At 32.3% G+C, this 22,913-nt stretch overlaps 3 protein-coding genes across 3 annotated transcripts; 2 read left to right on the forward strand and 1 right to left on the reverse strand.

Moving 5' to 3' along the window:
- Positions 1-2,803: 2,803 nt before the first annotated feature.
- LOC18025817 (amidophosphoribosyltransferase 1, chloroplastic) lies at positions 2,804-4,695 on the forward strand. Its single transcript, XM_006409360.2, has one exon. The coding sequence runs from the start codon at positions 2,845-2,847 to the stop codon at positions 4,531-4,533; it is 1,689 nt and encodes a 562-aa protein (XP_006409423.1). The 5' UTR covers positions 2,804-2,844; the 3' UTR covers positions 4,534-4,695.
- Positions 4,696-14,072: 9,377 nt separating this feature from the next.
- LOC18025818 (thionin-like protein 2) lies at positions 14,073-14,601 on the reverse strand. Its single transcript, XM_006409361.2, has 2 exons — positions 14,301-14,601; positions 14,073-14,134 (listed from the first exon to the last, which is right to left on the reverse strand). Exons 1-2 carry the CDS (start codon positions 14,584-14,586, stop codon positions 14,073-14,075), a joined length of 348 nt encoding a protein of 115 aa, XP_006409424.1. The 5' UTR covers positions 14,587-14,601.
- Positions 14,602-15,156: 555 nt separating this feature from the next.
- LOC18025819 (polyprenol reductase 2) lies at positions 15,157-18,794 on the forward strand. The gene is made up of 7 exons (XM_006409362.2): positions 15,157-15,287; positions 16,647-16,859; positions 17,408-17,757; positions 17,834-18,068; positions 18,185-18,283; positions 18,373-18,444; positions 18,544-18,794. Exons 2-7 carry the CDS (start codon positions 16,701-16,703, stop codon positions 18,646-18,648), a joined length of 1,020 nt encoding a protein of 339 aa, XP_006409425.1. The 5' UTR covers positions 15,157-15,287; positions 16,647-16,700; the 3' UTR covers positions 18,649-18,794.
- The last annotated feature ends 4,119 nt before the right edge of the window (positions 18,795-22,913 follow it).

The following is a 22,913-nucleotide window of genomic DNA, read 5'->3' on the forward strand; positions in this document are numbered from 1 at the left end:
CACATGAGGGGAGCCTTTTTCTTTTGGTTTTATTAGCCGTTTTTATCTTCTGCTTCTTACTTCTTCTTGGTCATTTTTGTCTTATCCAAAAAAATTTTCTTCTAATTTCTGTTTGTCTATTCGCATCTTCAGGTTTTCTTCTTTTTATACTTTATTTTCTTCATCTAGCGTTTTTGTACTTCTTTTTATTTTAGTTTTCTTCTTCAACTTTGAGTTCTTCATCTCCTTATCATTTTTCTTCTTCACTATTTTTTGTTACCCATCTTTATCTTATTGTTTATGGTCTAGGACTTTTTGTTCATTTTTTTCTCATTTTTTTACGTCTTAGTCAACTTTATGTTCTTCTATATGTTTCGATTTATCATTTTTCTCTTCTTTTTCTACTTCGTTTTTCCCTTTTTCCCTTTTCTGTTTTCTTTTTCGGTTTTCTTAATTTTTTTCTTCCCTCTCATTCTCTATTTTTCATTCTTCATCGTTCAGAATTTGTATTCTTCTAATCGTCTTCATCTTGTTATTAAATTATATAATAAAAATTAATATTCAAAGTGTAGGTGAACAAACTAAAGATATATATTGTTTACTTTACTCAAGACATATATGCATAATCTTTAAAAGTCTGATACTCAGATTTATGAAAGAGTTCAAAGCTGTGGAACAAAAGGGGAAAACATTTACATGTTGGATTGTTATGAGAAATCCCCGCAAGCTGCTTACAATTCCACTCGACCAACATTTTACATCAGCATCAAGAGAACCCGTGAGCCTCTGCAATTTCTATTAGAGGAGCAAAAGAATTAGTGCAACCGGTGATAATATTTATGAGAATGATCTAATGATAATGATATTTGTATATGAGGAGTGCATTTCTCTCTGCCTGCTCTTTTTTGGGCGTTGAGATCATGTAGTTTCTTTGTTGGAATGATGACATTATACAAATATGTTTTAGCAGAAAAAATGACAGATGGTGTACATACTGCACGTTCAGATGTTCTTTGGTGCCTCACAGATCTAGCTTTGCATCTCTTGACTGTCTCACCTCGTTTCACCTAGCAAATCAATGAACAGGTCAGTGTAAGATCAAATATCTTGGGAACGGAAATATATACATCAATAAAGACGTTTCTGGTTTGAAGAACTTAAGAACCTGAATTTTTTTCGTCTGCACCCTGCTAGAGTATTTGGCCTCTCTTACATTATCCCAAAAATAAACTGAATTCAGAAAGCTATATTTAAAACAAAAAAAAACAAAAGACTTAAAACATGTTCATTAGACAATAAAGACGATTTATGATATATTGACATGGTTTTAACCAAGTTAAGTAAAAATATTGATGTGATTGAACATAAATAGATAAATTAAAAAAAAAAGAAAAAAACACAATTTGTAGGGATTGACCAGAATTTAAACTCATAGGCAGCTTTATTCTTCCTTTTAATAGAAACTCAATTGGACAGAGACCAAAACAGAATTTGTAGTTTTTCACCAGTTTTCCAAAGTCACCAAAGCATAAAAAAAGACACTTTGTCGGAAAATGAGTAAATCCCATGTGAGAAACGATCCAGACGACCCATCTTAAAGACACCGCCACATAAACACAAACCAATATCAAAAAAAGTTAAGAAATTAAAATTTATGAAAAAGTAAATAAAAAAAGAGAAAAACAGGTATTTTCCCCCAATAATTCAACAAACAAAACACATATAAAACTGGTATCTCGTGCAATCGAAAAACATATAACATGATAAAAAAAAAATTAAAAAAGAGATGATAACAATCGGAAATAATGCAAAGTGACAAATACAAAAGCTAACAATCGCAAAGCATACTAACTTGATAAACAAGAAATTGATACTTCGATATAGCAGTAACTATATATATATATATACACACCGGTAAAATATCCAGAGCGGTAACCTATCTACATGGACAATGCAAAAAAATAAAATAAACATTATACGATTAATTAGTAAGGAAGAACAACTGACAACACAAAACAACAACATATAATTGTACTGAAAAACGAAAAGAACAACAGAAAAAAATCAAAAAATAATTTATAAATTCTTTGGATTTATCATATATATCACCCTAAGATTGAATGAGAGAGTTTTAACTCAAATTTTTTACTTTAATTAAACAACTGATAACACAAAACAACAACATATAATTGTACTGAAAAACGAAAAGAACAACAGAAAAAAATCAAAAAATGATTTATAAATTCTTTGGATTTATCATATATATCATCCTAAGATTGAATGAGAGAGTTTTAACTCAAAATTTTTACTTTAATTATAATATATATGATATATATGATAAATCCAAAAAATTTAGTTATTTTTAGATATTTTAGATATTTTAGGTATATATTTGATACAACGATAATTTTTTTAGAATTTTCTTTTGTTATTTTGGATACTTTTGGAGGAATACAAAGCGAACAGTATACGAATTTTTTTTTCCGTTCTTCAATCAAATACCCGAATCGATCCGAATCCAGAGGGTACCAAACCGAATTTGTTCTGAATTTCAAAAATACTCTCGATCGATGCCTAAACTTTTTAGCCCGAAGTATCCAACCCGAACCCAACCAGAGTATCAGAATGTCCAGACCCAAATGCTACACATTATTTTTTTTATTTTAAATTTCAATTTTTTTTTTTATAAACCCCTAAAAGAAAGAAAAGATTCGGCAGGTGGCGAAATACAGAGTAAAAAGTCAAAACCCTTCGCCACTCGGCTATGTATTCCCTTTCACAATCACACAACACAGTTTAGCCCCAAATAAGACCAAAACCAAAATATAACCTACGAAATCCCAAGATTTTGTCTGCTTCGCTTCCATGGCGGCCACCACCACAACCAGCTTCTCCTCTTCCCTCTCACTCATCCCTAAACCAAACAACCCTTGTACCAATAAACTTCTCTCTATCCTCCCAAAACCCTTCCTTAAACCTTCCCCTCTAGCTCTCTCCTCACCTCCTTTACTCGTCCATGGAGTCTCCCAGTATTTCTCTTCTGACTCCTCGCTCTCAAGAACCGAAGACCATTATCTTCCCTCTTTCGATTACAACGACGAAGACGAAAAGCCTCGTGAGGAGTGCGGCGTCGTCGGAATCTACGGCGACCCGGAAGCTTCCCGTCTCTGTTACTTAGCTCTCCACGCGCTTCAACATCGTGGTCAAGAAGGTGCAGGTATTGTAACAGTTAGCGACGAAAAAGTTCTTCAGACCATAACAGGTGTTGGGTTAGTCTCCGAGGTTTTCAACGAGTCCAAACTCGACCAATTACCCGGCGAATTCGCCATCGGTCATGTCCGTTACTCCACCGCCGGATCCTCCATGCTCAAAAATGTCCAGCCTTTCGTCGCCGGGTACAGATTCGGGTCAATCGGCGTTGCACACAATGGCAATCTGGTGAATTACAAGCAATTGAGAGCTATGCTTGAAGAGAACGGTTCGATTTTCAATACCACCTCTGATACTGAGGTTGTGCTTCATTTGATTGCGATCTCTAAAGCTAGACCCTTTTTCATGAGGATCATCGATGCTTGTGAGAAGCTTCAAGGTGCTTACTCGATGGTGTTTGTTACTGAGGATAAGCTTGTCGCTGTTCGTGACCCGTTTGGGTTTAGACCTTTAGTGATGGGTAGGAGAAGCAACGGAGCTGTTGTGTTCGCTTCCGAGACTTGTGCTCTTGATTTGATTGAAGCGACTTACGAAAGAGAGGTTTATCCTGGTGAGGTTTTAGTTGTGGATAAAGACGGTGTCAAGTCTCAGTGTTTGATGCCTTCTGGTGAGTCAAAGCAATGCATTTTCGAACACATTTACTTCTCGTTACCGAACTCGATTGTGTTTGGTCGTTCCGTGTACGAATCTAGGCATGTCTTTGGGGAGATTTTGGCTGCAGAGTCGCCTGTTGATTGCGACGTTGTGATTGCTGTGCCTGACTCTGGTGTTGTGGCTGCTCTTGGTTACGCTGCTAAGTCTGGTGTTGCGTTTCAACAGGGACTGATTAGGTCTCATTATGTTGGGAGGACATTCATCGAGCCGTCACAGAAGATTAGAGATTTTGGAGTGAAGCTGAAGCTATCTCCTGTTCGTGGTGTTTTGGAAGGGAAGAGAGTTGTTGTGGTTGATGATTCGATCGTGAGAGGCACGACGTCTTCTAAGATTGTGAGGTTATTGAGAGAAGCTGGTGCTAAAGAGGTTCATATGAGGATCGCTAGTCCTCCTATTGTAGCTTCTTGTTACTATGGAGTGGATACGCCTAGCTCTGAGGAGTTGATATCCAACAGGCTAAGTGTTGAGGAGATTAGAGATTTTATAGGGAGCGACTCGCTTGCGTTTCTGTCGTTTGATACCTTGAAGAAACACTTAGGAGAAGACTCTAAGAGCTTTTGCTATGCGTGCTTCACGGGTGATTATCCTGTGAAGCCTGCAGAGGTTAAGGTGAAACGAGGAGGAGGAGATTTCATTGATGATGGTCTTGTTGGAAGCTTTGACAATATCGAAGCAGGTTGGGTTCGATAGCCAAAAGAGACCTGCAAGGATCCTATACTCACGTTAGAAAGTCTTTTATGTTTGCATTTTGTTGAGGATGTTTTTGTTTGAATCTCGAAAGATTTTGTTCTTTAAACTTATGTTTTTATTTTCGGTTCTTGAGTTTAATTGATGGAATGAATCTTTCACTTATTGGCCATAATGTTCCGTAGATTGAGGTTTATCGGATGTTGTGCTGGAAATTCTATGAGTTGGAAATTTTATGAGTAGGGTTCGTTTTCTCCTCTTTAACATAGAGATTGCTTGGACATTGAAATTTCTCTAGAACTGGATATTTGTTCTTGTAAGTTGTAACGTTTTCAGTCTTTTTGTTGTGCTAATTTTGCGAAACTTAAACTGGATTTTAATCATCCTTTTGAATATGCAAGTGTTCAAGCATGATATGTCAGTGATGGATTGTTCGATGACATTGAAATGCTTCAAAGTATGATTAGCTCTTAACGGATGGGTTTAACGATGTGATTGATAGGCTGAGGACGTGTTTGGATTACCGGACGAGCCTCTCTCCGGGATAAGTTCCGGCGATTCTCTTTTTAAAGTGGAACTACCAAGCTTATTTTTTTTTTAGCGATAGTCATTTTTAATCAAAAGCACTATATACCGTATGTAATTATGATAAGTGAATGAGAAAAACGCAAAGTCAATTTTGCTTTCTTTTTATATATTTATTTTATGTAAACCTATTCAGAGATATTGTTTTAAAACACTAAGACTTGAAGACTCAAACCTATATATTAGGTATATATATTCATATATGAACTAGATATGTCCAAACACGCAAGAAACATGGGGCTTTCGAGTGAATCTACTTTACCTTGAGCTCACTCTCCTTCTTTGCAAATAAAATTTTGATGAGCTCTCTCCTTCTTTGCAAATAAAGTTTCAAACTCATATTTTAAGTAATAAGATCTTTCATAATCTTTCTGAAAATCATACGACAACAAACAACATAATTTCACAACATATGATATTAATTTTTATTTTTTAGATATAAATTTCACTAAACATAAATTTATTATAAGATCCAGTTTAGATACATGATCAAATTTTCTTAATTGGTGCTTATACTTTATGGTTTTATTTATTTTTCAAACACCTACCAAATTAAAGCATAACCTAAATTAAAAAAAAAAAAATCATTGATCTAAAAATCAATGGATGATCTAAAGTTTGGTATGTATTTTTTGAAAAATAATTAAAACCATTCTAAAGTTTCGTACATCATTCTCTACCAATATATCAATAATGAAAACTAAACAATAAGAATTGTTGCATTTTCAAGAAGACAAAATGGTTTTCGATGTTTAATAATTTGCTCAGAGTTTCTTTTCTAAGAGCATCTCCAATCCTGCTCCATTTTTTGCTGTAAACTCCATTTTGGAGTAAATTTCATTCAAACCCTATTCCATTTTTGACTGCAAAATAGAGAAAAAATAGAGATTACTCCATGTTTGGAGTAAACCTTTATTCTACTCTATTTTGCAGTTATACTTTTTTTTATTTACAATCTGATCCTTAATATATTAAATCATTATAATTTTATACTTTTTATCAACACAACATTATTTTCGATATTATATATGGCTATATGTATTTTCTCTAGATATACACTTAATATTTGTATGACACATATTACTTTGACTTTTATATATATATATATATATATATATATATATATATATAATTAAAAAATGGTCTTTATGTATGTATATATATATATAACTATCGGTTCAATAATTAAGTTGATGATGACAATATCGGGTTCCAAGAGTTTCTCGGTCGATTTAGAGAAATCAAAGATAAAAAATCTCATTTTTCACTTCGGAATGCATTAATTAATCATTTGTGGGAAAAATTTAGTAATTGTGATGTTTAAATTTCCTAAGTATTATGATATTATGTATTTTTTTTATTTAATAAAATTTCTTATGTTTTTATGATTTTATGTAATTTTTTAATTTAATAAATATTTTAATTTTATTAAATTCGTAAATTATAAATATTTTAGATAAAATAAAAATAAATGGGTTATTTTGTAACTTCTAAAAGTTATAGGTTATTAAAAGTAAAAGAAAAATAGAATCTATTAAGAATATTCTTTTTTGGAGTAAAAAATGGAGTCATACATTGGAGCAAAACACAACTCCATTTTAGAGTTACTCCATTTTGGAGTAAAAAATGGAAATTTACATTGGAGATACTCTAAAGAACCCAAAAAAAATTACAAAGAGAAAACGACTAATTGGAAAGGAAAAACACTCATGGAAATGAACGATCCAAATCTTATGTTCACAAATAGTGCACAACTTTTTTGCTGCTACCTTTTTAAATTTTAGGATCGGCTCTAATTTCATCATTTGTATTCATGACTCCTGAAAAAATTCATGCAAGTACGAACAAATTTAAACTATCTTTGACTCAAGTTGTTTTTGTAATTGTTGGTTGGGTCAAATAAAATTCACATTGATTTAGTGTCGTTGTTAAACCTTTTGGATTTTATTGATTTGCTGACAGTTGTTCTTTATATATATATATATAGATAAGCTTATTTGCTGAAAGTTATATATAGATTAAATTTAGTTTTTATTAGTGGGCGATCTGTATTCCGTGCAGAATTTGTTAACTACTGTGGTGAGAAGAAAATTCAGCTTTGTCTATTTGGTTTGCGATGGAAGGGTTGTATAACTCTATTTTCTTCCCAATATAATTCAATCTGGATCACAAGTTTTATACCTTAAAATGGTGGGATCTAAGTCGATTGAACCAAATACAGATGAATTCTTGAAAATGGGCTCTAGCGTTGGAAGTGTGAATGTATATTTGTTTCAGAAGAGGTTTCAAGCGATTTTGTTGTTGAGTTCTTTACCATCTCTATACAACAATCTCAAGGAAACACTCAAATACTGGTAAAGACACTCTGTCTTTGGAACCATGAACTGTTTATTAAAAATATTCCGTGGTTAACTGAGTTTATAAGAATATGAGAGTTTTATATAGGCCAATTAGTCAAAACCAAAGTTTTTGTGTCTTCTTTCTTTAAAAGAAAAAAAAATATGTATATATATATATATATATACCTGATGCTGTCTATCTTCACAATCACATCGATCCACTTGGATCACATCTATTTTGACCCTACCAAATATTATTGAACCTACCAAAGCCAGCACATATGATCAAACATGCTAAGAAATTATCTTTTCATGTGTTAGAGTCCTAAAAAGATTATTATGCCTTAAGGGAAGAACCAATATAAATCGGGTACCAAATGGATCACACTTGTTATTATCATATATGCAAGGACAAAGATCAGATATTGGGTGAAGTTACAAAGGCATAAAAAATCAACCTAGTGCCGATCAAAAATTAGGATTTTTTAGTGAGAGGTAACCTTGATTGATAACTAGAGTCACTACCTTCATAAACATTAACCACCCTATAGCAACAATGAGCTTAAACACCTGAAATCACTGAACAAACTACAAATTGTCACTCTAACATTTTCGAAATTCAGAGGGATGTTCAAGACCGAGAATAAAATAACTGAAATCCAATTGGAAGTGACCCTAACTCAATTTATCCTTCCTCAGATTTGAAATTCACCGTCTAATATTCTTTATAAATCCATCATATCCTTTAACAGAGTCTATTATTAATCCTTGTTGGAATCAAACTATTCGATGAAAAATAGTCAAACACAACACTAATTTTTTGATTAAATAAAGGGTCTTAGATAGAACCCATTACACAGACTCAGAAACATTATTTTTTTATCCATAAATATTCATATGGTAAAAAAAGTTTAGTCGGTTAATCAAACCAACGCTAAACCCCTTCCAATTTTAAGTAGTGAAGGAAACGATTTTAGAAACTCTTGACGCATAAACCTTAACTTAATTAATACTCCCCTCCCTCCTGGTTTTGTTACTTCCTTGCCTTCTTCTAGCTGCTTGATGATTCCCCCGCTTCTTTTCCCCTATCATTCTTCCTTGCTGTTGCTTGAGAAACCGCCATTTCCATTTGACGAAGCGCTGATTTTGAATCCTGAAGGGCTTCACGCGCCATATTATCGTAAAACGAAATAGCTTCCGGTGTCTCCTGATGTACCAAGCTATCTCTAACCTCGCTGGCCTTCATGATGGCTCTCTCCATAAGTGAATGGACATTTCTAGTCGTGGAGTGGAACTTATTGTCTGCCAAACCTGAATCAATGGCAAAGTTGTAAGCTTCACTGGCCTTTTCCACATTCTCCGGAACATTGGTGGCCATGGATAATATTTCCCAAAACTTAGTAGAATCCATCTTGAGAGAGAAAAAGAAAAGAAGAAGAACAACAAAAAGAAATTAAGAAAGTACTTGGTGTTGTAAGTATTTTAGAAATAGGAATTAGTAGAGAGAATTTATTTTATGATGCATAATGGATTTAGGCACACCTATATATATACACGTCTTCAACAACTTGCATGTTCGCAAGTTCAACAAATTTCTGAAAACTTTTTTATTCAATCATTAACTAGCCTGCCCATTTTGTCAAACAAATTAAAGAAAGTTAAAGTAGTCTCATTAACCTCTCGTTGAAAAGCAAAACCGCGTGGATCATCTGTTTAGGGCAAAAACCAAGTTACGTACGTGAATAGATTATTGTGTTTGAGGCAATGTGAAAGTTGAAAAGAAAAACCATTGATCCGAATGGATCGTCGTGATATTCTCTACAAGCGCAATGCTTTACGTTTTTGCTCTTAATTTTGATATCTGGATTCATTTACAATAATTTATTAGCTTTGTGTTAATATATATTACACACTTACATATATAATTGACTTCACAACGTCGCCGTCTCATTTGTGCATGTTAACTTTGGTTGGTATACTAAAGTAACTAAACGTACACTATTTCCCCTTCTTAATTCTGTTTTGTTTTTTGGGGGGGGGGGGGTTAAATTACAATATAATTACAGTGAGATTTTGTTTTGGTTAAAGAAAATGTAAAGTCTTTTGCTAAAGAGTTAATAATGTAAAATAATTAATTAACTTCATCAAAAATTACTAGGTCGTATTAGTATAATTTATACATTTAGGTCGCTGTCTCATACGCATGTTTAATTTTGGTTGGTATCTATGAGAACATAATACATAAAAACTATTACATCTTTAAAGATCAATTTTGTTGTTGAATTCTTTACCATCTCAATACACCAATCTCAAGGAAACACTCAGATACTGGTAAAGACACTCTGGCTTTGGAACCATTAACTGTTTATTACAAATATTCTGTGGTTAAGTGAGTTTATAAGGATATGAAAGTTTTATATAGGCCACTTACTCAAAACCAGAGGTTTTTGTGTTTTCTTTTCACAAAAGGAAAAAAAAACATGTATTCACACCTGATGCTGTCTATCTTCACTATCACAACCACTTGGATCACATCCATTTTGATCATACCATATAATTGAACATACCAAAAACAGCATATATGATTAAACATGCCAAGAGAAAATATATTTTCCTGTGTTAGAGTCCTAAGAAGATTATTATGCCTTAAGGGAAATGCCAATATAAATCGGGTACCAAATGGATCACATCCATTTTGTCACACTTGTTATTATCATATTAATTTGCAAGGGTAAAGATCAGATATTGGGTGAACTTACAAGGGCATATGAAATTAACTTAGAGCCTATCAAAAATTAGGAGTTTTTAGCTAGTGAGAGGTAACCTTGATTGATAACTAGAATCACTACCACTACCATCATACAAATTGTCACCTTAACATTTATAGCAGCAATGAGAGCTAACCCTATAGCAGCAATGAGCTTAAACACCTGAAATCAGTGAACAAAATAAAAAATTGTCACCTTAACATTTTCGAAATTCAGAGGGATGTTCAAGACCGAAAAAAAAAACTGAAATCCAATCGAAAGTGACCCTAACTCAATTTATCCTTCCTCAGATTTGAAATTCACCGTCCAATATTCTTCACAAATCAATAATATCCTTTAATGGAATCTGCAATTAAGCCTTGTTGGAATCAAGCTATTCGATGGAAAATAGTCAAACACAACACTAATTTTTTATTAAATAAAGGGCCTTAGATAGAACCCATTACACAGACTCAGAAACATTAATTTTCTCCATATATATTGATATGGTAAGAAACGTTTAGTTGCTTATCAAACCAACGCTAAACCCCTTCCAATTTTAAGTAGTGAAGGAAACGACTTTAGAAACTCTTAACACATAAACTTATCTTAATTAGTTCTCTTAGAAATATATAGATTTAATAACTTAATTACGATATAGTATATGAATAATCGTCTTCATTAATCATGCATTGCTCCCTTCCCTCCTGGTTTTGTTACTTCCTTGCTTTCTTCCAGCTGCTTGATGATTCCCCCTTTTCTTTTCTCTTTTCTTTTGCCTTTCTTTCTTCCTTGCTGTTGCATCAGAAACCGCCGATTCCGTTTGACTAAGCGCTAATTTTGAATCCTCAAGGGCTTCACGCGCCAGCTTATCGTATCTCGAAATCTCTTTGCGTGGCGGTGTCGTCAGATATGGGCCATATAGCAAGCTCTCTCTTGTCGTCCATTTTGGCATGTTCTTTGTAACAAACTCGGCCTTATTGACGGCATTAGCCATAAGTGAATGGACATTTCTAGTCTCGGAATGGAACTTAGTGTCTGCCAAACCTGAATCAATGGCAAACCTGTAAGCTTCATTGGCCTTTTCCACATTCTTCGGCGCAATGGTGGCCATGGATAATACTTCCGAAACCCATTTATGATCCATCTTGAGAGAGAAAAAGAAAAGAAGAAGAACAACAAAAAGTAATTAAGAGAGTACTTGGTGTTGTAACTTTTTAGTAATTAGGAATTAGTAGAGAGAAGTTGTGTTTATGATGCATAATGGATTCAGGGCACACCTATATATATGCACGTCTTCAACAACTGGCATGTTCGTAAGTTCAAAAAAAATCTGAAAATTTATTTATTCAATCATTAACTAGCCTGCTCATTTTTTTCAAACAAATTAAAGTAGACTCATTAACCTCTCGTTGAAAAGCAAACATATAACCGCGTGGATCATCTGTTTAGAGCAAAAACTAGTTACGTACGTGAATAGATAATTGTGTGTTTAGGCAAGGTGAGAGTTGAAAAGAAAAACCATTAATCCGAAATGAATCGTTATGATTTTCTCGGCAAGCGCAATGATATACGTATTTCCTCTTAATTTTGATATCTGGATTCATTTTCAATGATTTTATTAGCTCTGTGTTAATATATATTACACATTTACATATATAATTGACTTCACAACGTCGCCGTCTCATGCGTGCATGTTAATTTTGGTTGGTATCCTAGGAGTACACTATTTCATCTTTTTAACTCTGTTTTTGGTTAAATTACATTATAATTACAGTGGGATTTTTTTTTGGTGTAATAAAATGTAAATTTAAAGAATTAATAATGTAAAATAATTAATTCACTTCATAAATTACTAGGTCGTATTAATATAACTTACACATTTTAGTTAGCAGCATTATATAAGAACCTAAAACTTTCGATTTGTGATTAAAAAAAAAAAAAAACATTTGCCACAAGAATGGTCACAAATCAATCTCTTTTGAACTGGTTTAGTCGTCCCCCTATAAGGCGATGGAAAAAGTGTTCGCTCCATACAATGAGTCAGTCATTAACGGCCCATTGTTTCTGTCAACACCATAGAATTTACGTTTAATGAAGGTTCCCTTGTTTAAAAAATATAAAGAAAATATGTTTGATCGTATGGTCAAAACTCAATAAACAAATGAACGAAGAAAGATTTTACTTCCGAGAATATTACAAAGCTTAATGACGCGTTTTATTTTTAGCTAATCAAACTTAGCTGAAGAATCCTCACAAACCCATCTCGTCTCTTAGCCAGTGGCGGAGCCAGCTTCAGTTGAGGAGGGTCAGCTGCCCCAGGTGAAATCCTGAAAAATAAATAAATTGTTGTTGAGTTTTTTTAATTGGTCTATTATCCAAATCTAAAATAAGAATTGATCCTTCTAAAATTTAAAATTTAAGATAGTTTAATAAATATTAGAGAATGTTGATCCAATAACGATCACAAAAATTATAAAATAAAAATTCATGCCAAAGTTTATAATTGTCCCATATTGTAAAGTGCTTCAATTTAGAAGCGGAAGCACTATGAATAAGAGTTCATCTTAAAATAATAATTACTTAGATAAATTTTAAATTTTTTTTTTAAAACTGATATAATTTAGAAAGGGACCTTGCCGAAAAATAAAATTTGTGAATACGACTATGCTTAATATTATTAGTGATGAGTTTTTAAGCAATTGTCTAATTTGTTTTATTGAAAAACAAGTATTTGAAACTATCATTATAAAACTGTGATAAAATAATGAAACTATAATCAAATAATTTTAAAATATGAGTGAGCATAAAATGCATCTATAAGATGTTTATCAATGGTGAAATTTTTTATTCAATGAAATTTATATAATTTTTTTAGATAATAAATATTTTGACCCATGTAAAAAATTTTTGTGCCTCCGCCACTGCTCTTAGCTCGAGTAACATCTAACATTCTAATGGGAAATACTTCCACAGTAACCCCTTCCTGTTCAAGCGGACCAGGAAAGTAATTATATAAGACAAACCTTATGAAAAAACTTATGAAAAACATTAGATATAATAATATGTCATCATGGCATTTTAAGAATATTGTATTTGTATTTTTTTTAACCATAAATTCAATGTTTAAAATAGTTTTAAGACATACAATTTCATTTATTCTAAAACCAATACATAAAATTATATGATCTTTTTGGAGTAAATATAATATAATTAGTAAAATTTCATAATCTTTTTGGAGTAAATTTAATATAATTTGTAAAAAAATTCATAATTTTATTAAAAATCATAAGTCGGATTGCAGTCTATTATATAACTTAGTAAATACGTGACCACACTTAAACATTTGTTGAAATTAAATAGTAATGAATTATTCTTTCATTATATATTTTTTTATCTTTTGGTTAAATAAAATTAAATAGTATACCGCTGACCCTGGAAAATTAAGGACTAGAACAAAAAAAAAAACTAATTTACATATATGGTTGTGCAAGTCATGATATTTGAATCTACCATCTCTCTATCTAGTCTAAAACCAATAGAGCTATGATATACTTTGGTAAAATCAACCGAAAAGAAGTTATAAATAATTGAGGATTGGAAACACATACTTGTTTCACTTTTAGCTAGGATCAGCACTGGATGAAATGATATATTTTTTTTGTCACTTATGAAAGCAATTGTGAGTGTCAAACATTCTCTTAATTATTTTAGCTTATTATGTTCCGGTTATATCAATTTAATTTTCTTGTAACACAAAATATAATGGATAAAATATAGTTATCGCTGGATTTAAATGTGAATTGATACAAAATAATGGTTCATATCTTTTTTATTTAGACATCGATTCTTGTAGAAGAAAAAATCGCTTCTAGTTTTCCTTGGTACACTTATTTGAGCATGAATCCACACAGGCTGAGACTCTCTCCACATCTGTCCATAGATCATTAAACACCAACAACAAAAATTGCAATAGGTTAGGGATCGAAATATATTAAAATGCTCATTTCAAATACTTTTTGTGTGGAAATTCAAAATATTTTGAAACTAATGAATTTCAGAAAAGAAACAAAAAGAATATAAGAAAATGAAAACTTACTCGGATTTTGGAGGGAGGAAAGGGAGACACAATGATGAGTTGCACAACCGAGTTTACAAAAATACTCAGAATTATCGATTTTGTATGAAGAAAAAGATTGTAGAGAAGATTGTCGAAGACATGTTTTGGTACACGTGAATGGACACAAAAGATACTTTGGAAACTTTGACTGAGATTTACACATTATAAGACAAGCTGGATAATTTTCTTTAAAGGGAATTGTCTGAGCCTCTGTTTGAATCAGAATGTTCCCCATCACCATCACTATCATCATAGTCACCAACATTGCCGCTATTTTGCCCTCTATGATTTAAAAAGAAAAGATGAAAATGTTTTTCTTCTTCTGTAGATATAATATAAGAAAAGTCGTTTATTTTGTTTTTGTAAGTTGTGAATGTTGATTGTGTTAACATGGTTTGATTATATAGTGAATGTAAATTCGTGTATTAGTTAAGATTTCCGTAATGAGCAACAAATTAAGCAGCTGTACTCTGTGTGTGATAATGATAAAGTGGGAAATTATCCATAGATTCCTTTTGTTTAGGATTTGGAGATCTTTTATCTGCGTTAACATATATGCACAGGCTGTTTAGTGCATATTTGCTTACGTACATGATTCATGAATGTGCTCTACGTTGAAACTATATATCATACAAATTTACTTAAATTTTATCTTTTTCGACATAAACATATTTACTTAAAATTAATGCTATATAATACGCTAGAAAATGATAGAAAAAATAAAGTTGCGTAAGAGGCACGGAACAAAGAAAACAAAGAAGCGCGATGGCTTTATTACACTTATGCCCTTGATTTAAGTAAAAACAATAGATATCTTTACCATTTTGCTTCTGTTCTCACATCATCTCCATCGCATCGATCTGTCACCGGTGTTTTTGTTTGTCACCGGCATCGTCTCCATCACCGTCGGCGTCGTCTCCATAACCGGCTTTATCACTTATCAGTGTTCGGTGTCTCTCACTCAAGGTAAGTTTCCTCCTTTGTGATTTTTGAGGATTAGTTTTTGAATTTAGATTTACTTCATGATTAGTGATTTAATTCAAAAACTTTTTATTCTAAAGCTACATACACTATGGAATTAGAAATTTTGAAAAGGTATGATAGTTTTTGGTTTCATAGATAATATTGTAGATTAGGTGTTCGATATAATGTCTATATGAACTTTTAAGTAACTTTCTATTGTCAAACAACTTTTTTTAATAATAATAATACAGTAAAAACTTTATAAATTAATAATGTTGAGATTTTGATATTTTATTAATTTATAAAGTTATTAATTTATAGATTTCAAAAAAAATATTTTTTATTTTTTATTAATTTAAAAAAAGATTGTATAATTTTTTTAAAAAAAATTCTAAAACTTAAGATGAATTTCAAAAAAATTTTAATTTAAAATAAATAAAAAATATCATTATACTCGTATTTTAGTAGATTATCTTATGTATATATTTAAATCAGATTTTATATATGGTAATTATTAATTTATGATATTAATGGGATCATATATTTACTAGAAATTTTGTTAAAGTTATTATTTTATTATTTTATTGAATTATGTCATATTTTAAACTGGCCCAACTCGGAATTATGAAAAATTATTAATTTATCGAATTTCTACAGTATTGAATGTTTAAATTATTATTTTCTTAAATAATTAATCATTTTTATTTAGTCTGTTTTTATTATTTATTTAAATCACTATAATGCTATAATATATATATCACTTATATTACCACTATCCTATTGTTTCCTTATCGTTACAAAAATCAGTTTTTTCTTACATAAGCAATTGATTCCACATAGATCTATCAAAAGTAGATTACATACATTTGACACCATCAAATTTTCAAATGTTATTCCTACAATCAATAATTTTTATGTTGAGTTTTACCTTTTTAAATTATTTAAGGAACAGTTGTTGAAAGTATAGACACTAGTAAAATAAAATATCAAACCAACCCATTAATTGCAAGACTGTACGTAAGTAACCTAATTTAATTACATCCATTGACTTGAACTGGAGAGAGATCACATAACACATTGACATCGATTCCCACGTGGATTGTGGTCGAAGCGAAGTCACGATGTAATTAAAGGACCCAACAAAGTGACTTCTCAACAGGTTTTCCCTCTGCACGAAATTCGAAGAAAACAGAAAGAAAGAGATCTTAACTTGCCCGTTGCAAATTTCATTTCTTTTCAATCGATTTTAATTTCTACTTTCTTTCATATTCGATTTTCCCCTCCTGCCTTCCGTTTCCAGCAATCTCCTACATGGAAAGTTTTGATTTTTAAGTTGATTTCGCCCCAGTTGTTTAATTACAGAGGTTTACGATCATTGACTATCTGGAGAGAAGAAGAAGGAAAGGAAAAAAAAGTATGGAATTAGGGATTGTTTGGTTGGTTAGAGCCGCTTGGATCGGTGCTATACTTCCTATGGTTATCGCTTCGATACCCATTTCCAAGCTGAGATCTTTTCATGAACTCGTTTTGAGTTTCGCCAGGAGAGGCAAGATTCTTCAGCCGTCGTCGTCTCAGGTTCGTAACATCTTCCTCCTTCTCTAGTTCTACTGTAAATTAATTTGTAACTTTTTGTAGGGTAAAGATTGAGAATTTATTCAATAGCTGTGATAATGGAAGTTTGATTTCATGCGTTTCCGTTGCTGGATGTGAAAAGGGAATTAAAATTCTAATTTCTCGACCTTTAAATCAGATTTGCTTAATCATGTTTTGATCCGATTGAATATTTAAGGCTCCTAGTGAGTAGCATGCATTTTAATCTTTTAGTTTCAGAACTCTTCTCTTTCGGTTGCTGATTGTGGAAAGGATTTGAATTTTATTACACTTTTGTTTTTGTAGTCGGATGTTTTCGGTTTTGTAAATTTCTCCACCTTCAAATCCGATTTTGTAAACTGAAATTGTTAGTCTCCCAAGTGAAAAGCAGGCTTACTTTTAGTTTGAATCTCAGGTTTCAGTTTTAGTTTCAGAACTGCTCTGTTTCTAGTTATTGCAAGTTTTCCTTTTTCAGATTCTGTCAGACCCTTAAATCCTTCTATTGCTTGTTTCCTTTCTTGTTGTTGATGCAGAAGTGGACAGTTCCTCAGAAATTTTTCGCTCACTTCTACGTTATCGGAGTGGCGTGGACGACTCTCCTGCTCGCTACCACTTGGATGTATGCTTGCAAAATGGCGCCTTTGTCGCCTGAGGAGTTTCAGTTTTCCGACATTGCAAGCCACTTAACCGGAGGCTCACATGTTTTCTCCTTTCATAAATCACATTTGACTCCTGTCGAGCATCGGTTTAAAGTGTGGCGAGCAGTGTTTCTACTTCTTCTAATGGAAATCCAAGTTTTAAGACGCCTTATAGAGTCAATATATGTGTTCAAATATAGCCCTTCTGCTCGACTTCACATTCTTGGTTATCTCGCTGGATGGTTGTAAGTTTCTCAACAAAAACTCCTCACATTCTAAGTAGTCTATAGTTTTGATTGGCTTTAATTTGGGTTTTTCTAGTTTTTATACAGCAGCGCCTTTGTCACTCTGCTCTATTATCGCTCCAGAGGTAGCAAGATTTGCAGGAAATCAAGTTGCAGAGTTCATTGCTAAAGGAAAAAGCCATACCGCAGCTCCTGAGTTTGATTTGTTGTTATCTATAAGCCCTCTGATGAAGCTTGGGTCGTGCCAGCTTATTGGTGGAGTCATTTTTCTCTGGGGATGGTTTCATCAACGCCGATGTCACGCAATTCTCGTTAGTTTTTCTAACAGTTTTGTCTCATTGTTTGTGTGTGTTTAAGAATTTTTAATGATTCAAAAATGTAAATGCATGTGTTTAAGATCCTTAAAGATACAAAAATGTAAATGCAGGGATCGCTCCGGGAAAATCCTAGCCAAGCGAAGGAGTATATAATTCCGCATGGAGATTGGTTTGAAATCGTCTCTAGTCCACATTACTTGGCAGAAATTGTAATACAATACCTCCCTAATAGATAGATATCTTCATGTTCTTCTTTCTTTCCTTCTCTTCGTTAATGGTATGATGCTCTGGAATTTAGGTTTTATACGCTGGCTTGCTGATTGCGAGTGGAGGAACAGATATTACGATCTGGTTACTCTTTAGTTTCGTGGTACGGTGAACTTTCCTATAGAAAATCACTAATGAAACGTTTTGTTCTGAAGGTTGTTTGGATTCAGAGAAACTGTATTCATGTCTCTTTTTTTTGTAGGTTGGGAATCTTACTTTGGCGGCTGGAGAAACTCACCGGTGGTATCTCCGGAAGTTTGAGAATTATCCGGCTAACCGGTTCGCCATTTTCCCTTATGTCTACTAAATAGTTAAGCGATAGAACACAAGTTAACCAAGCTTGTAAGAGAGTTGAAGAATATTCATGTTTCTGTAAATGCTCATTTCTGAAGGTCAAAGACTTCTGGTGCTATGTTGTATTCTAATTAATAGCAATGATTTCTCATCTTTATGAAATTGTTGCTTTTTTCACTTCAAGAATGTGTTTTACACCAAGAAGATTTTGGTTTAGGCACTTAGCCTTCTTTTACACTCGACTAAATTTACCACTTGATGAGGTCTTACCTAAGATGTCTGTAAACAAATAACAAGCATTGACTAGAAACTCTCTCCTGTTAGTAGCAATCCGATGGATTATCCAATGAATAAATGTGCGTGATGAGATGACATCCTCCAAATATCTAAAACATGTGTGTTTGGCCGTCTTCTCTTGTATATTTAGGCATGAAGTACATACATTTTGAGACAACAAACTGAATAGCTATACATTCTTGTATATTTAGGCATGACGTACATACATTTTGAGACAACAAACTGAGTAACTAATACATACTTGTATATTCAGGCATGACGTACATACATTTTGAGACTACAAAGTGAGTAGCTATACAGAAGATTCCCAAACTTAAGTATGATCCTTCATTCATCCCAAACTGTAAGTATGATCTTTCATTCATCCCAAACTGTAAGTATGATCTTTCATTCATCAGTTCCTCAAGTGAAGTAAATCGGGAAACTAACCTTCTACATGAGAGCTAAGTCTCCCTCCATGAAACCCTTGCCAAGTTATGCAAACCAGTCTATTGTCACAATTCCAAACCCCCAACCAATGGTTTACCACATGACCAATTAACTCTTGCATCAGTTACAAATAAATATATCGCAAAACTTCATGATGCAATTGTTCGGTTCTGAAACACAAACGTGAAATGGAGACAGAACGTAACAACATCAGTTCAAAAATTAGAAAACTTGTTTGATGCTATTTGACTTCAAATGTTCATAAACTTTGTTCCATATTGGAGATGAGAGTCACTACGATAAATATCCCTACTATGAAAGACAGATTATTGAAAAAAAATTAGAACGCCTAAGTAGAGACACACCAGTGAATCTGAAACATTCAGAAGGTATGAAAACTTTCAAGTTTAAATTTTCAGCAAGTGAATGTGTATTCATCATTCAGATATATTTTTTTATATTTTAGACAGGTATAATATCAATCTAGGTTCGGATGAAATGTCAACATGTGCCTTAGAGATCTGAAGGCTCAAAATCATGCCTTGAAATTTTATTTTTTTATGGTGAATATAATTAGCACCGTTCAAAATCTCAATTCAACTATTGTCATTTGTCTCTTGCTTATACTCAGTTTTATACTTTAAACTTTATTTTATCAGGTTTTTCATTTTTGAAATGAAGAATATTCAAACATTGGATTTAACATTTCCTTATAGTTTTAAATAAGTTACTGTATATATTAGAATATTCAATCGTACGAGTAGGTCCGTTTTTGCTCTCGGTTACTCTGTAAAGAAAACCGAACAGATCAGTGAATTTTTCATAGTAAAAGCAAGACAAAGAGCAATAACCTCAGAGCAAATCTAAGAAACTACCAGATTCATCGGCTTGACGCGCAGATGATCCTTGATGAAAGAAATTACCGGGTCATTGATTGTGGAAAAACAAAATAAGAATGAAAATTAGGGTTTTGCGATATTTAAACAACTGATACACAAAACCGAATGGTTAACCATTTTCAACCGATTATCGATTACATTCTCTTTTATTTTTGCCTAAGGGTTGATCCATATTTTGTTAACTAATACGGTAAGAAAGAAATTTTGATGATGTTAAAACTTTTCATTATATTGTGTATTTAACCAAAGATAAACTTAAAATTTTAATAGTTTTTTTATAACCCCTCATTCATTGGCTATATATTATATATAATTATATATTTTATTATATATTATATATATTATATGATTATATATTATCAAGATCAAAAATTCTAAACACATAAGAAATTAGACACAACATAGTTTAAAATAGAAAAACATACGATTATATCAAGGTTTTTCTAATCGTCAAGCTTTTTATATTATACTTTCATTCAACGCTGCAACGCATGTGAAATTAATTTGGAAGGCACAATACCCTTTTACTTTTTTATCCTGTGAATTTGTTCGTCATATCAAACATATGTTTGTTTGAGTCAAGTCGCATGGTCTTTGGGATACGACATCCTCATCTTGATAAGCAAAAGCAACTCCACCATGACTTGTCATATCAGTTTCTGCAAGCTCTTCATTTGTGGAAATATTGAGAATATTGATTCTATATAGTTCATGAATCAAGGGTGAGATTGTAAACGTCACCTACATAAAGATAACAATAATTTGAACGACTTGTGCAGCAAATAACTTCTCTATCCCGCCCATCAACAATCCATACAGTCTATCACATTTCACTCAATACACTTCGTTTACAAACTTCTTTATAGCGAATTACCTCGTGAAGAGTAAGCCACATCAATTTTTAATAGTTGATATCTATATATATATTATATAATTTATAAAAAACAATTACATAATAAATCAAAAGTTTAAATGTATCATGAAAAGTGACAATAGTTGTACCTCTTTTGAGGCCAATACAAAAATAGTGCAATAATGAAAATATGTTCTTTTATTAAAAACACAAGTAATGTTTACAACTTGTATATGAGATACTCGTGGCCATCGTAAGGACTTGAAGTGAAATGAGTTTGACCATATTTGGTAATTGCCTTTTTTATTTGTAAATTGAAAATCTGATGTAAAATTTGTTGGTCATGAAAATGATACATGGAAGAAATGGCTTGCAAGAAAAGGAAGAATGATTGAGTCAAATTAAATGCATTGTTCTTGAGATATATGCTTTTGATATTTTGAAAAACGCAACATCATATTCATTTTCTTTTCTATATTGAAGGGAACAAAGACTCAAAAAGATCAGTGACTCAAACAGAGACTCACTATATACATCACACATGATATAGAACTGATTCACTTGAAACAATATTGACACTACAATGCTCAATCATCCACTTATATAGTGAAAATAGTTTAATGTTTGGTAATATTCTCATGAAGTGAATAATATAGGTAGTTTTAGGTTATGTGAAGAATATTATCCCACATCAGAAATTGAGAGAAGGAACGTAGATTTAGGTCAATCCATTCATTACCAATTTTTTTTAACATATTTGTCATCACAATCCGGAAGGTCAAAAATTATATCAAGGTTTAATCGCTCGCACTCTGTTTCTACAACAGAGGTGGCCACAAGAATTCGGCCGTTTTGCTGCATTGAAGCATCATTGCATATAGATGGGTATCTTCGTTCAAGAAGAAGAAATGTTGACTCTGCAATGTCAGAAGAGGTTGACTCGTTGCAGAAGTTTCAAGGAAGGTATCACAAAAATTCTCGTGGCGCCACCTTCTTTATAGGAAGGGAATGCGAGCAAGTCAACCTTCTTATAAACTATGACACTCATGATTGTTCTGACACTTATGTCGACACGGTTGTGACATCTAGTACCGAAATAGTCGTAATATCTTATGTTGCATCATCTGCTCATATGTATGTGATTAACGAGACATCCAACAGAGATTTAGCATTCGTATCACAAATCTTAAAGTCCAAATCGGTAGTGAAGCTACATGAACCAGTTAAATCAACTCCAAATCAGGCAATTAGTTTTGAGTTAGAAGTCCATGAAACTTAACATAGTATCAGAACTCAGAATTAACCGGAACACATACGCTGCCCCATTCTACCTAAATACTCGATCTGACATAAAATTAATCATTACTCTACTACTATCTCACCTAGACCCAAAAATATAGTCCAACTAATCTAATTTAAAATATAATATATTGAAATTCTTTCGAAATAAATGACTAGAAGAGCTACCATCTTGAGAGGGCATGTGAAGAATATTTTTCCACATCAAAAACCCATGAAACTTAACATTTTATAAGTAATATTCTTTTTCTATGTAACTTAATGGTGGATGATGTTTGATATATAATTTTTTCTAACTTCTAATCTATTTATCTTACAATTGAGTGGAGGATGTTAAATCTTGCTTATTTTCTTATTTTCTTATTTTATCATTTTAATAGAACTATTTATCAGATTTTTTTTTTAAAATTTAGTATCATATTATCTTATCAAATTATCTAGCAATTTATCAACTAATTTTTATACTTATAATATCAATGGAAAATTCTCTATTTTTTTTTA

This window comes from Eutrema salsugineum, unplaced genomic scaffold, assembly GCF_000478725.1.
Source record: "Eutrema salsugineum unplaced genomic scaffold, Eutsalg1_0 scaffold_11, whole genome shotgun sequence".
NCBI lineage: Eukaryota > Viridiplantae > Streptophyta > Magnoliopsida > Brassicales > Brassicaceae > Eutrema > Eutrema salsugineum.

Coding starts and splice junctions, on each gene's coding strand:
- LOC18025817 (XM_006409360.2), top strand. CDS start 2,845: ATGGCGGCCACCACCACAACCAGCTTCTCCTCTTCCCTCTCACTCATC.
- LOC18025818 (XM_006409361.2), bottom strand. CDS start 14,586: ATGTTGGTGACTATGATGATAGTGATGGTGATGGGGAACATTCTGATT. Junction 14,135..14,300: donor TTCCTCCCTCCAAAATCCGA/GTAAGTTTTCAT, acceptor ATCTATGGACAG/ATGTGGAGAGAGTCTCAGCC.
- LOC18025819 (XM_006409362.2), top strand. CDS start 16,701: ATGGAATTAGGGATTGTTTGGTTGGTTAGAGCCGCTTGGATCGGTGCT. Junction 17,758..17,833: donor GGTTATCTCGCTGGATGGTT/GTAAGTTTCTCA, acceptor GGGTTTTTCTAG/TTTTTATACAGCAGCGCCTT. Junction 18,445..18,543: donor GGTTACTCTTTAGTTTCGTG/GTACGGTGAACT, acceptor TTTTTTTTGTAG/GTTGGGAATCTTACTTTGGC.